Here is a 13,226-nt window from a genome sequence, read left to right as displayed (position 1 = left end):
TTAGCTTTAGCACTTTGTGTTGTTGACGGTTTTCTCTTTAAAAGTACCTTTACGTTTGTTTTCCATTCCTAAGTGTAAATCGAATTCTGCCTTGGATCATTTCACATTGCTTTGTACTAACTTAAGCCAGAGTACTGACCAGAATATTAGCAGGCCTTAAAGTGTAGGTTAATTTGCCTCCAGAATGATAGTCAACCTGGCCATCTCCACAGATCTCTATTCTAATGGGTCACGTGGGGTTAGCAATAACCACAATAACAGGGTATTACCAATTTCCAGCGTATTCAGAAATTAGTGGGCCTCCAAGATCTTCAACACACTAGTGATCGGGAAATCTTTGAGTCTTCTTTTTTTTCTCCTGAGCATCATCATTTGCCTCTCTTTTGGGTTTAAAAGCGTGGACTTACACAATGCCCTCTATGTCCAGATGTGTCTTGTTGGGCATTTGGTTTCTTTTTTAATTTAATAGAGCACAAGCAGGGGAAGCGGCAGGCAGAGGGAGAAGCAAGCTCCCCCAGAGCAGGGAGCCTGATGGGAGGCTCAATATCGGGACCCTGAGATCGTGACCTAAGCTGAAGGTGGTCGTTTAACCAACTGAGCCACCCAGGCGCCCCTCTGGCCAGATGCTTTTAAAGATGTTTTTGTAACTTACTTTTTTTTTTTTTAAGACTTTTATTTATTTATTTGTTTATTTGACAGACAGAGATCACAAGTAGGCAGAGAGGCAGGCAGAGAGAGAGAGGAAGGGAAGCAGGTTCCTTGCCGAGCAGAGAGCCCGACGCGGGGCTCAATCCCAGGACCCTGGGATCATGACCCGAGCCGAAGGCAGCGGCCCTAACCCACTGAGCCACCCAGGCGCCCCGTGTTTTTGTAACTTTCTTGAGAGCTCCAGCAGAGGAGCACAGCTCCTCATACCTCTTTGAAGGACAGACGTCCTCTTCAACCGAGCACGCAGCTTCCAGAGGGACGCACGCGAGCGATGAGGGAGGAGAGGGAACACCTGCCTGGCCAACCCAATCACCCTCACGTCCCCAACTCCTGGCTTTCTTGACTGTTGAAACTTGGGCAGCGCTGGCCTGCTAGCAACTGCGGGCCTCTTCAGCTTTTCTAAAACCTGCGGTTCCTGTGCCCACTTACTACCCCCCCGAACAGATGCCGTTCCCTGCTCCCCCCGCATCCTGGTCTTTGTGATTATGGGCCTCTGGCACATGTGTCCTGCTACAGGAAATAGGAATTCCTTTCTTCCCCCGCGCCCGTCCCCGCCGCCGACCTTTCAGACTTGCTTGCGCCATCACTATTCTTGCAGTCCTGACTGTTCTGTGTGCTTCCAAGAATTTGAACAGGTTTTCCTAAAGTTTCTCTCTTCTAGTAATAGTTAGTAATTGAGGAACGCCTGGGTGGCTCAGTTGGTTGAGCAGCTGCCTTCGGCTCAGGTCGTGATCCCAGCGTCCTGGGATCGAGTCCCGCATCGGGCTCCTTGCCCATCAGGGAGCCTGTTTCTCCCTCTGCCTCTGCCTGCCATTCTGTCTGCCTGTGCTCGCTCTCTCTCCCTCGCTCTCTCTGACAAATAAATAAATAAAATCTTTAAAAAATAATAATAATAATTAGTAATTGAGTCTTTCTCCCTGAGAACCACTGAGAATCATTAAAATGTGGATTTTCCTTCATCCTCGATTTAGTGGGTGCAAAGAGATTCAAAAGATCTTAGGATCAGAACACTTGGCCTTCAGACATGCCCAGGACTTCCTGAGCAGCTTGTGAACGGGGGTCGGGGGGACCCATGTTGCTTTTTTTTCTCCAGACAGCAAAGAATATCCTTTGTAACTCAGTATTAGGTAAATATAAAGAATAAGTAGTAGAGCCAGGTTCTTCCTAACTGAAGTATGATTATAAAACCATAAGCCAGCAGAGGTCAGAGTTAGTTGGAAACCGTTTTTAGACCACTAGGTCTGCCCAAAGTATTATGTGGAATATTCTCCAGTGTGCATGAAGTGCCATTTGCTCCTGAAAAAGATCGTACGAGCTCTGTGTAAGAAGCCTTTTCTTTCCTTTTGTGCTCCTTCCCTGTCGCCTTCCATGTAATTACCAAAGTGCCTTAGACGTAAGCACTTTGTTAAGGAAGGCATTCAGAAAGTGTCTGCTCTTGTTTCTGAATCCATGGGTTTTAGCCTCATACTGTAGTTGTGCTCTTCTGTTTCTCTCTTCTTTGCTTTTGAATGGTCAGTCTACCATTCTTAGATGTTAATATTCTGTATCTCAAACTCTGAACACTTAAAATGCTTAGAAACATAATCATTCTATAAAATGATTAAGAACCCAGGCTTGAGTACGGGGTCCCCAGCTGTGTGTGGCTGCTGAATTTAAACTGATTAAATCTGAATAAAACTTAAAATTCCCCAGTTGCAGTTCCTCACATTCCACGTGCTTAATCGTGGCTACTACGTGGGACAGCACAAATTGAAAACATTTACACCATGGCAGTAAGTTCTTCTAGAACATTGCTGCTCTGGAGACAGGCCTAGTGACAGTTAGACCCTGTGACCTCTGGCAAGTTTACATACCCCTCTCTTGGCTTCCGTTTTCTTGCCTGTAATCAGGATAATAAAAAGCCTTGGCCTGAGGATTAAGAGGTATAATGCTCGTCAACCAATGTCAACTGCATAGTAAGCAGTGTTATCGTGAATGATTTTTAACTACATCATGATTGGTTTGGTTTTGGGGGGAAAAAACCTGTCCCCAATCTGTGCCTGATCTAAGGGGACAGACAACTCTACCCAGCTATAGTCCCGCTGTCAGCATGTGGGAATGCAAGCCCATCTTCTGATTTTTCAGGAGAAACCACAGGTGCAGATACTTTCCATGAAATCTTGGATGTGTAAGTTCAAATATTTTTCATTTAAACATTTTTGAAATGTACAGAAAAATGCAAAAAAGATCAGTTTAATGGAAAAAAATTATAAACACTTGGGTATCCAAACACACACCCCGGGGGGTCAAGAAAGAGTACTGGCGCCTGGAAAAGCCCCCTTGTATCTTCCTTTCTCTCTAGGTCACCGCTATTCTGGCTTTTCAAAATGTTGTGGGAGACCAACAAAGCACATCTGTTGTCCGTATCAGTCCCTTGGACCACAAGTGGGAATATATGAAGTAATGTCAATGCAATGTGGGCCATCCTTTAGTTCTTAGTATAAGTCCCCAGCTAGATTTCCTTGAGCCCATCCCAATAACCAAAGATGCACACAGCTGTAACAACTCTAGCTCAGAAATCCTGTCAAATTAATAAGGACCACTCTTACATCAGAGCATTGAATTGTTGAAGGAAAAGGATCTCATGTCATACATGTTATGCTCTGCAGGCCTTCCTCACGCATCTGACCTGCCGAAGGGTCCCTTGCACTCCTGGGTTACAGAGATTAAGTGATTTGTCTGGACCTTGAAAGCTGGGTTTTAATTTTCATTCCCTCTAAATAAAGGAAACCATGAGAAAGTCCTGTGGTAGATTTAGCATAATGGTAGAGATTTGCATTCCCCCAGGGCAACAGAGTAAACAATGGATGATACAGATTACATCCTTGAAATTAGGAGAAATGCTGTGAAGGAGATAAACGGGTTGCCCTGAAAGCATAAGATGGGTGGACCAGACAGTGTTTTAAAGCTTCCTAATTTACCGAGGCCTCTTGGAAAAAGTTTGCACTGTAAGCCTTCAAGGATGAGTAATGACGGGGTCCTAAGCATGTTGCAGACAGAAGAGCAAGTGCAAAGGCCCCGAGGCAAAGAGAAGGCAAAAAAGCTGAGAGCCAAAGTGGACTAGAGAGGGCAGAGGAGAGAGAGCAGTATGAGGTGAGGCTGTGGTGGGATACAGACAGACACTAGCCACATGGGGTAGCATAGACCAGTCCAAGGATTTGGGCGTTTGTCCCGAGAACAGGTCTTAAAAGATTTTAAGCAGGAACATGTCAAAATCAGACCTGCATCGTAAAAGGACTGTTCTGTGTAGAGAATGAATAGGGTACAGAGGTGGATGGTAGAGACCGAATGGTGACTCTTACTGGGGTCAGGAGATTGAGACAAGGAAGCCAAAGATTCAGCCCCAGGGAAGGGCAGGGCAGAAGCCTGGGGAAGATGGTATTTCAACAGGAGTGGGGGTGGGGTTGTACAGTGGCGAATGCTGCTCGGAAGCCAAGAGTAATGTAGACTTGAGAAGAGTCCACTGGAATCAGCAACATGAGGGCTGTGGGTGGCCCTGCCAAGAGTCCCTTGGCCAGGTGAAGAAAGCAAGGCCTCCACTAAGGTGCGGTGGGGCAGAGCGCCCGAGAAATCATCTCCAGGGGAAATGGCCCACAACTGCTACAGCATCTCTCTACCTGATTGGAGTCAAAGGGACAAGACCGTGGCTAGGGTGGGAGAGGACAGCAGCCTCAAGGTGGGGTTTGTGAAGAGGACAGAGGCCTAAAATAAGGCTTCCATGGGGCACCTGGGTGGCTCAGTGGGTTAAGCCGCTGCCTTCGGCTCAGGTCATGATCTCAGGGTCCTGGGATCGAGTCCCACGTCGGGCTCTCTGCTCAGCAGGGAGCCTGCTTCCCTTCCTCTCTCTCTGCCTGCCTCTCTGCCTTCTTGTGATCTCTCTCTGTCAAATAAATAAATAAAATCTTTAAAAAAAAAAAAAATAAGGCTTCCATGTTGTTGAAAAGGATCCAGAGAGAAGCTGAATGTGCAGGAGACAAATGAAGCGATGGGATTCATAGCATGTGTTTAAGGCCAACTCTGGACAAGGGGACAAGTGGCAGAGCTCCCATCGGACGGTTCTCTTTAGAACCCCAGGTTCAAGGCTCTCGCCTTCATCAGTCTGCCTCACATTAGGTCCTGTAGATTGTACTTTTCCAGAAGGATTCAGAACCCACTAAATGATTGTGGTGGTTTCACCAATCCCTCCCACCCTGGTCCAGCGGATCCTTCTCCCATGAAACCAAGACCCAGTGCTTCACACGGCCCCGGGGGTGCTAGCATAACAAAAGATTTCCTAAAAAAAACGATCTACTCACCGCGTTACTGGGAATTTGGTCTCAGGGATTAAATCATAGATTTCTTGCCACTCTTGTGGTATGTCAATAAAATCTCGGTAAATCTTGATCTGTAGTACTGTTCCTATGGTGATGTGTTGCAAAAGTTTTAAAAATTCTCGAAGAGTATATCCTAACACATTGGCATGGCCAACACTAATCAGAACATCACCTGAAGAGGGAAAAAATTATCAGTAAAATTAAGATAATGGGTCAGTGGGTTCATAGCACTTCTGGCTCTAATGTGAGGTGTTTCAGTTTAAGGGTTCATATTGTTGGTTCATTCTGAACCCAAACCAGGCTTCAGCCTTTATTTAATAAAAGTGGTCATCTCAGTGACATGAGTGTCCTTTGCATAATGGAGAATGCATGCAAGATGTTTCTTAATAGTGGTGTAATGGTGGGTATTATTTCACGTTTTTACTGCATTTCTTTAGTCCTTGGTGTGTCAGAAGCTAAAAACCATCTATAATCTGAGCCATCACTTAAGATTCTAAAAATGTGTGTGTTTCAAGTAAAATAAATAGCTATTACCATTAAAAAACCACTTACACTAAGTGAATAAATGACCTAGTTTCTCTTGTACCTGCCTGGCAATTTCCAGTGCCCTCCACTGGTATTAACATCAAGACTTTGATTTTAATTTCCTGCCTTGCACGGTATTAGTTGAACAAATAATTCTGCATGAAAAACACTGGGCATGTAGCACGATTTCATTAAGCTTACAATGTCTATACAGGGAGTATGTTGGTTAAAGGGATTTGACAGCTAGGTTGTCTACTTTAGGGCATTGCTGGACAGGGAGGGAAGCGTGACGGTCAACCATGGAGCTTTTGATCCCCCACCATGTGGGAGGAAAACCACATCTTGATCACAAGCTCCTGGACCCCCAAAGTGAGTGTTAAAAAGACTACTCATTTGGGCATGGACGTGTAAAGGAGATCCAGCCATGGGGCAAGCCCACCTGGGTCACTGAACCCAGAGCAGGAGATGCAGAAGCGTGACAGGAGCACCCTGCTGCGGGGGGTAGTTACAGATGGCCCTGTGTTCTCTCGTTTTCGAAGCCTGGTTCTCCAGCCTTTTCGGCATTTCTGTCAGACTCACTGTTCTAAGTTCAGTGCCTTAATAGAATGGTTTTCTATTGGTTGCTGTGAAGAATCCTGACTACCACAAGGACACCCAGCAAAAAAGGAAGGAATACAAAGAAATTACTTCTGAAGGGCTCACAGTGAGTATAATCTTAGCAAATCTTACTAGAACAGCCTGCCGAATGGTTAATGGAGACTTTATAGCTAACACTAGATGAAGGGACTCCAGTTAAGTCCCAAAGGGGAGGCTCATCTCGTTGTGCATGGGAAGCTAGGGGCCCTCAATTACCCTCTTTGCAAGACAGCCAGAAGCCTAACCCCCGATAAGAGGATGAAGCAACTTCTCTGAGACTACACCCCACTGTGCGATAGTTGAGAATTCTGCTGATCTCAAAGGAAGCCTCTGGGGAATGCCAAAGACAAATTTTCATAGTGCTAGGTCCTAGTTTCCTATCAGAAACTGAAGTTTGAAAGTAGTAAAGAAAATGAAGACTTAGAAGGGTGGAGAAAACCTACTTCGGTCTTAGAAAGTAGCTGAGGGTAAAACCAGCCAAGGATCTTCAGCTAACTGCTAAATGAAACAGGTTTTCCCCAGCTGCCTGCAGAGTGTGCAGTCTGGAACAGCTGTTCATCCTATGGAGGTTAATTACAACAGCACACCCACCCGCAAAAAAAAAACAAAAACAAAAAACAAAACAAAACAAAAAAAAAAACACCCACCAAAACCAAACACCCCTCACTGGACGAGTTTATATGCCTAATGTTAAAAGAAGCATTTATAGCTGAAAGCTACGGCTTGGCATTCTGCTCAATTATGTTGTTAAAGCGTGTTTTTTAATCAAGAGGACAGAAAACAAACAGCGTAATTCCATAACGATCCTGGCTGTGAACCAAACATGTCGTCGTATGAATGTGATTACTCTGCCAACAGATATTAACGTTGCCCTTCATTAAGACATACCAAGTGGTATTTATGAATATCAAACTCATTACACAGTTTTTTTTTCTGTTTTAATGGGCTGTAGGAGCCACATTATTATATAAACTTGGTCTCGATTACCTACGTTAAATCAACTTTGCAGCAGCCAAGTCACTACTGAAAAATAGATTTGCCTATTTTTCTCCATCTCTCCCGATGAGGCTGTGAGTTCCATAAGCTCCAGGTGGTTACAAACCACAACTGTTTGGCTCACCTTTATAACCCTGTGCCTAGCAGGATACCTGCACACAGCAGGCATTCAGGAAATGTTTACTGAATGAATGTGGCTGGTATGTGACTTGTATTTTGCCTTCAAAGTTACACTAATTTCTTAAGACTCTAGGTATCAGACTATACTTAAAACCATCCCAGCTGGGGCGCCTGGGTGGCTCAGTGGATTAAGCCACTGCCTTCAGCTCAGGTCATGATCTCAGGGTTCTGGGATCGAGCCCCACATCGGGCTCTCTGCTCAGCAGGGAGCCTGCTTCCTCCTCTCTCTCTCTCTGCCTGCCTCTCTGCCTACTTGTGATCTCTCTCTGTCAAATAAATAAATAAAATCTTAAAAAAAAAAAAACAAACCATCCTGGCCAAAAGGAATGTAAAGTTTAGCCAGAATAAATTAACACTAAACTAAGCTAGGAAATCAAAAGAAACCCTATTTTAAAGCACCAGAAGAGAAAAATCTGATGCACATGGATAAGAAACAATGGAGCTGGGAGATAATGTGGTCAAAGAAAGCAGGCTTGGGGGACTGTCACCTCTGAAATTCTCAATCATTGTCAAAAGCACTGAATTCCAGTTTCTGAAACCAAGACACTGAAGGGAAGTGACTGACCTGTCATGAAGAGATTTGGGACTCTGGACTCTCTCTGATACTGAAATCCTATTTCCAGGATTTCATGGGGCCCATGGGCTGGAACCCCAGCCCCGTGCATCCACTTAGCTCTGTGCATTGACCCACTTCCTTCATCTCACCAACCCTCTCGTCTTGTTACCCACCTTTCAGGAGTGGTGCAAAGATTAAATGAGAACATGGATGCGGAAACTCCTTGCACGATGGCTGTGACAAATATGTCTTATTCATTTATCAAGCACAGACATACCAAATGTGCCAGCACTATAGGTTAAGTCCTGGATTTAAACGATGAATTCCAGGTGCATTTGGCTGGCTCAGTCAGAAGAGCATGCGACTCTTGAAATCTTGGAGTCATGAGTTCGAGTCCCATATTGGGTGTAGAAATTACCAAATAGAAAAAACTTAAGAAAATGGAGACCTTTATTGGGGCGCCTGGGTGGCTCAGTGGGTTAAGCCTCTGCCTTCGGCTCAGGTCATGATCTAGGGGCCCTGAGATCAAGCCCCGAATGGGACTCTCTGCTCAGCAGGGAGCCTGCTTCCTCCTCTCTCTCTGCCTGCCTCTCTGCCTACTTGGGATCTCTCTCTGTCAAATAAATAAATAAAAACCTTTAATAAAAAAAAAAAAGATGAATTCCAGACTGCCTCTGACCTCAAGGAGCCCACTGGTCCTGCTTCCCACGCATAAAAACACACTCCTGTCGCACTCCAGCGAGTATGCACTCTGGTTACCGACCAGTGTCTGTCACCCGACCCCAGAGAAGCTAAGGAGAACACGCAGAAAAGTTCACACGACGTGTCCTGGACTTCCTCTGGTCTGGAAAGTCCAGATCTCTCTTTCTGGTACTCTGCGCCCCAGCACCAAGTAGTGACATTTGGAGAAGATGTTTTGGATTTTAAGGTGAGGTAAATGTTCACAACGGCATCATTTATCTCTTTTCTTTAACCCACTGCTTCTAACCGGAGCTGCACTTAGACTCAATCACCTGAGGAGCTTTGAAACCATGAACTAACCGATCCCCAGCCCCAGACCAATTGAATCAGAGCCTCTGGGGAAACAGGGCGTAGGCATCTCAGATTTATAAGCTCCCCAGGTGATTCTAATAGGTAAGAGTTACAAATCAGTGGCTTAGTCCACTGAACCATCATCCTTTTTTATTAAAAACAACAACAACAACAAAACCCAAGTCTGGAAACTAAGAACAGCCTAAGAGAAATGACTGCCAGTATTCCCACTGAACTGTCGTTTTTAAAGCACTTTCATAAACCTTCTCTCTCCAAATCCTAGCTGCCTCTGACAAGGGTGGTATTATCCCAAATCAGAGCATGAGGTGACCTACACCTGGAAGGTTAGATGACTTTGCCCAAGGTCACAGAACTACAAAGTGGCAGAGCAGCTAAAACCAGGTGGCTCTTCCCTCTCACCACCCTTGCAGCCCATCGTGTCTCCTTGGCTCCCAAGCACAGCCCTAGAACCGGAGCAGACACTGGAAAACATGTTTCTAACTGGAAGAAAAAAATCATTCACCCCAAGACAAGAGAAGCAGGGTGGTGTTTCTTGGGCTTAGAAGTGTAACAGAGAGGGTTCAAGCCACTGATCCCTGGTGGGCAAGTTACTAAATATCTGATTCCTTATCTGTAAGGTGGTTTAATGCACAATCGACCTCAGGGATTGTCAGGAGGGTGAAGTGAGATCATGCGTCTGAACGCTAACTATGATTCATACTGCCCACGCAGGAAGGAAGGTTTATCCACCAAGAGCCATAAACTCTGGAGTGACACCGTACCTGTGTGTGGGGGGGTGAACCCAGGCAAGGAACTCAAGCTCACCGAGCCTCCGTTTCATCCCCTGTGAAAGGGGGATAACAACGGCTCCTACCTACAGACTTAAGGTGAGAATTTGGTGAATAAAAACATAACACAGTGAGGGTTGATAAAGTGATAGCCAGGGGGTGGCATGCAGATATCTGCTCTCAAGCAATATTATCATTATTACAGTTACACTAACACCTGCTAACCGAGTCTCCCCGGAGGCAGACAGGAGGGAGGCAGAGGGAAGACCACAGTCACCTGGCTTGAGTTTTCCATCCCTGGCCGCAGCCCCCTTCCGGATGAGATGGGTGATCTGGAGGTAGGGCCCGTTCTGGATGACGATCAGGCCCAAGCCTAGGTTCCCCACAGTGAGTTTGGTCTGCTGAGTTTTGCTCAAGTTGTGCACAGAAGACTTGACGCTGAAGCCAGTTTGTTTTTCTAATGAAAAGAGGGAGACTTTTTTTCAGTCCGTCACCTAGACAGCAACATGACAGTAACACTGGGGTGCTAGAGGCAGTTTTAGGACTGGGGACCCAGAGCAGTTTCGGAACCTCTCTGTTCCTCAGTTTCCCCGTCAGTAAAGTGAGGACGATAAATGTCTAGCTTAGAGGCTTGTTATGAGTATAAATGAGACAGTTGAAGGGCTTTGCACAGCGCCCGGCCCCTGCTAAGTGCTTCATTAACGTCAGTTATCATCTCTCCACTTGATAAATTTTTCTGAGGCAGACTGTGCGCTAGGAAACAACAATTTCTTGCCCTTATGGATCTTCCAGCTTAACGGAGGAGACAGATATCCATCAGTCACGTCAATGTATGTCGAATAACAAACGGTAACACACGCTATGAAGGAAAAGTATAGAGAGCTCTGAGGGGGACTGACAGGAGGTCAAGGTATCCTGTGGAGAAGGCAGTTCAGGCTTCATGCAGGAGGTAACGTTTGAATGGAGGTCAGAAGGACCCACAGGAAATATTTAGACCAAGGAGAGTGGAAGGAAGTCTCGGAGACAGAAAAGAACTGAGAGCAAGAGCGAGAGATGCATGGGGCAGGCGGAAGGAACAAAGGCAGAGACCACTGGGGCTGTTTGACAGGCTTACATCATCGCTGCAAGGGCGGAGGAGGGATTTAAGCAGGACACAGTAAGATTGGCTTTTTTTTTTTAAAGACAAAACCAAACCATGGATTGTGGGGTCCAGAGTGGAAGTGGGAAATCAAAGTGTTATTGTCATCACCCAAGCGTGCCATGGCAATGATAGTGGAAATAGCAGGAAAAGATCATTTGGCAGGAAAATCTGGGACAACGGGTGGTGGTGGAGGGGTGTCAAAATATGTTTTCTACGGAACTAACTCTCAAAAGAGAAGTTTCAGGCTGTGGAGTGATTTAAAACAAGTTGGTCTCTCAAGAGGAAGCTTCTCAGAAGACTTATTTTCAGTCCACAGGAAGCTTCTGGGGACATTCCTTTTCGGCACACTTTTCCTCAAGGACAAGTGACAAACCGCTCCTTGCCGAGCCTTTGGCAAATCCATAGGACTGTGGTGTTTTGAGGGCCCAGAAGTGGTCTCTACTGCTGAGGGAGGGGCTCTCCCAGGCCCTCCACCCCCAGGTGTGGGTCCGCAGCCAGGTTCCTGGCCCTTCCCTCCTGAGCAAGCATTGGAGCGTATCTCCAACCTCACCTTCCCCCAAACCACAGATGCTCTCTAGAAAAGAAATAAAGGAACCCAGTGTAAAGAAGGTTCCACATTGGGAGACTGTTCAGGATTATAGGAGAGATTTGCAGGAGATCGTACCCCTCCTTCAGTCTCCAGTTCCTGAGCAGACAGAGAAGCTGCATCTTAGCAGGCTTTGAGCACCAACCTCAGCTTGCAAGTTAAATGAGCTTCGGATAAGATAACCTAAGAAACACAGTCTCAAAAGCCAGCAGGGTGAAGGGAAAGTAGGCAGCCTCAAAAGACTCCATACCTGATGATTCCACCTTCTCCGTAGAAAGGGCAAAACTGCAGGAGACAGATCGGGAGCGCCAGGCACGGAAGTACAGGCTGGTGGCAAAGGGGCAGCGCCAAGCCGGGGTGGGGGCGGGGATGGGGGTGGGGGCAGGGGCGGGTGGGGGTGGGGAGGGCTGGAGTTGAACTTCTCCGCATCTTGATGGTGTGGGTCGTTTGTCAAAACTCAAAGCTATACACTAACAATGAGAGACTCTTACTGTATGTAAAGCATAGTTTAGCAAACAAACAACGGGGAGAGGCTACCTCCCAGGCTAAGAGTCTGACGTTCGGTCCCATTTCACAGGTGAGTCAAAGTGATGAAGGCTTTGTCCCCCAGGCGTCGCCCTCTCCCCACTCCCCAGTTACCTTTTTTGTTTTTTAGGACTGCCTTCTTCATGGCCCCAGGAGGGCAGGCCCCTCAGAGGGCCTCCCAGAGCCGAAGCTGGAGTGGGTCCAACTCCCAACTGTTTCGAACTCGCGAGGAGCCGGCGCACTGCGGCCCGACCGCGGGCGGCGGGGCGGACCGTCCGGCGGCGAGGAGACCCCGGGCGCTGCTCCTCGGGATGGCCGCCAGGGGGCAGAAGTTGGACAGCTGTGCGGTTACAGGGCCTCCGTGGACCCGGGAAAGTGGAGTGAGTGGAAATTTGGGGGGAGAAAAACAAAACTTGTGCGGGGGGGGGGGGGGGGGGGGCGGGGGCTTAGCACAGTGCCTGGCTCACAGTGGGTTCATCATCCATTCTTGGAAAACAAGCGGGGAGGATGGAAGAAGCACCGAGGAGGGTGTGGCAGAGATGTGAAATGGTCTGCGGAGGAAGATCATAACTCAAAGGCGGTAGCAGAGCGCAGAAACCCCTTGCTGCTCTCGCAGTAATGGTGTTTTTAAATATTGTTGCACCAACAGCGCCGATTGTTCTGGAAGTGCACTGTTTTCATGGATGTTTTGAATGAGGAAGGGCCAAGGGTGGCTCGAAAAAAAAAAAAAATGAGTCACGATTAGGAGAGGAATTAATTCTTCCTTCTTTTTTTCCCAAAATAATCTTTCCTACCCCACACACACATTCACTCATAGGACAAATATTTACGGGAAGCCCGCTTTGTGGTTTGTACTGAGGCTGGGAACACAACAGTAGGCAAGACAAACAAGGGTCCTCTCTTTTTGGAACTCGGATTTAAAAAGCAGATGAAATGGACAATTTTAGGAAACTATATATTATCAAAAATATATTCTAGAAGAAATAGGAAACAACGTGATGAGATGGGTCCTGTTGTTATCCCCACTCTGACGACGCTGAGAGGGTAAGCACTTTGCATCTATGCTTTCAACAGATAGTTACGAAGCATTTTTAAGGTGTCGGGCACTGTGCAGAGATTTCCGTGGTCAGCCTGGGCAGGTTCCTGTTTAGTTGGCCGTTTCTGTGGCTCTACCCAGACAATAAATCAAGGCAGATTTTCG

The 13,226-nt window shown here is 46.7% G+C and overlaps 1 protein-coding gene across 6 annotated transcripts in view; it reads right to left on the bottom strand.

The window, feature by feature from the left end:
• PDZD9 (PDZ domain containing 9) overlaps positions 1-13,226 on the bottom strand; it is an 18,489-nt gene extending 5,263 nt beyond the window's left edge. For 5 of the 6 annotated variants that reach the window (XR_007124276.1, XR_007124278.1, XR_007124275.1 and 2 more), the window contains exons 1-3: positions 12,140-12,372; positions 10,051-10,230; positions 5,043-5,232 (exon numbers count right to left, since the gene is read on the bottom strand). Coding sequence is in view for 1 of the 6 variants with exons in the window: in XM_047712864.1 (XP_047568820.1) it covers positions 5,043-5,232; positions 10,051-10,230; positions 12,140-12,170 (401 nt within the window). In the remaining 5 variants the exon portion in view is untranslated. Of the gene's footprint in view, positions 1-5,042; positions 5,233-10,050; positions 10,231-12,139; positions 12,373-13,107 lie in introns of those variants that run through there. The other variant, XR_007124280.1, reaches the window with a different exon arrangement.

Source organism: Lutra lutra, chromosome 18, assembly GCF_902655055.1.
Source record: "Lutra lutra chromosome 18, mLutLut1.2, whole genome shotgun sequence".
Lineage (NCBI taxonomy): Eukaryota > Metazoa > Chordata > Mammalia > Carnivora > Mustelidae > Lutra > Lutra lutra.
This window is presented reverse-complemented; position numbering and strand designations above follow the sequence as displayed.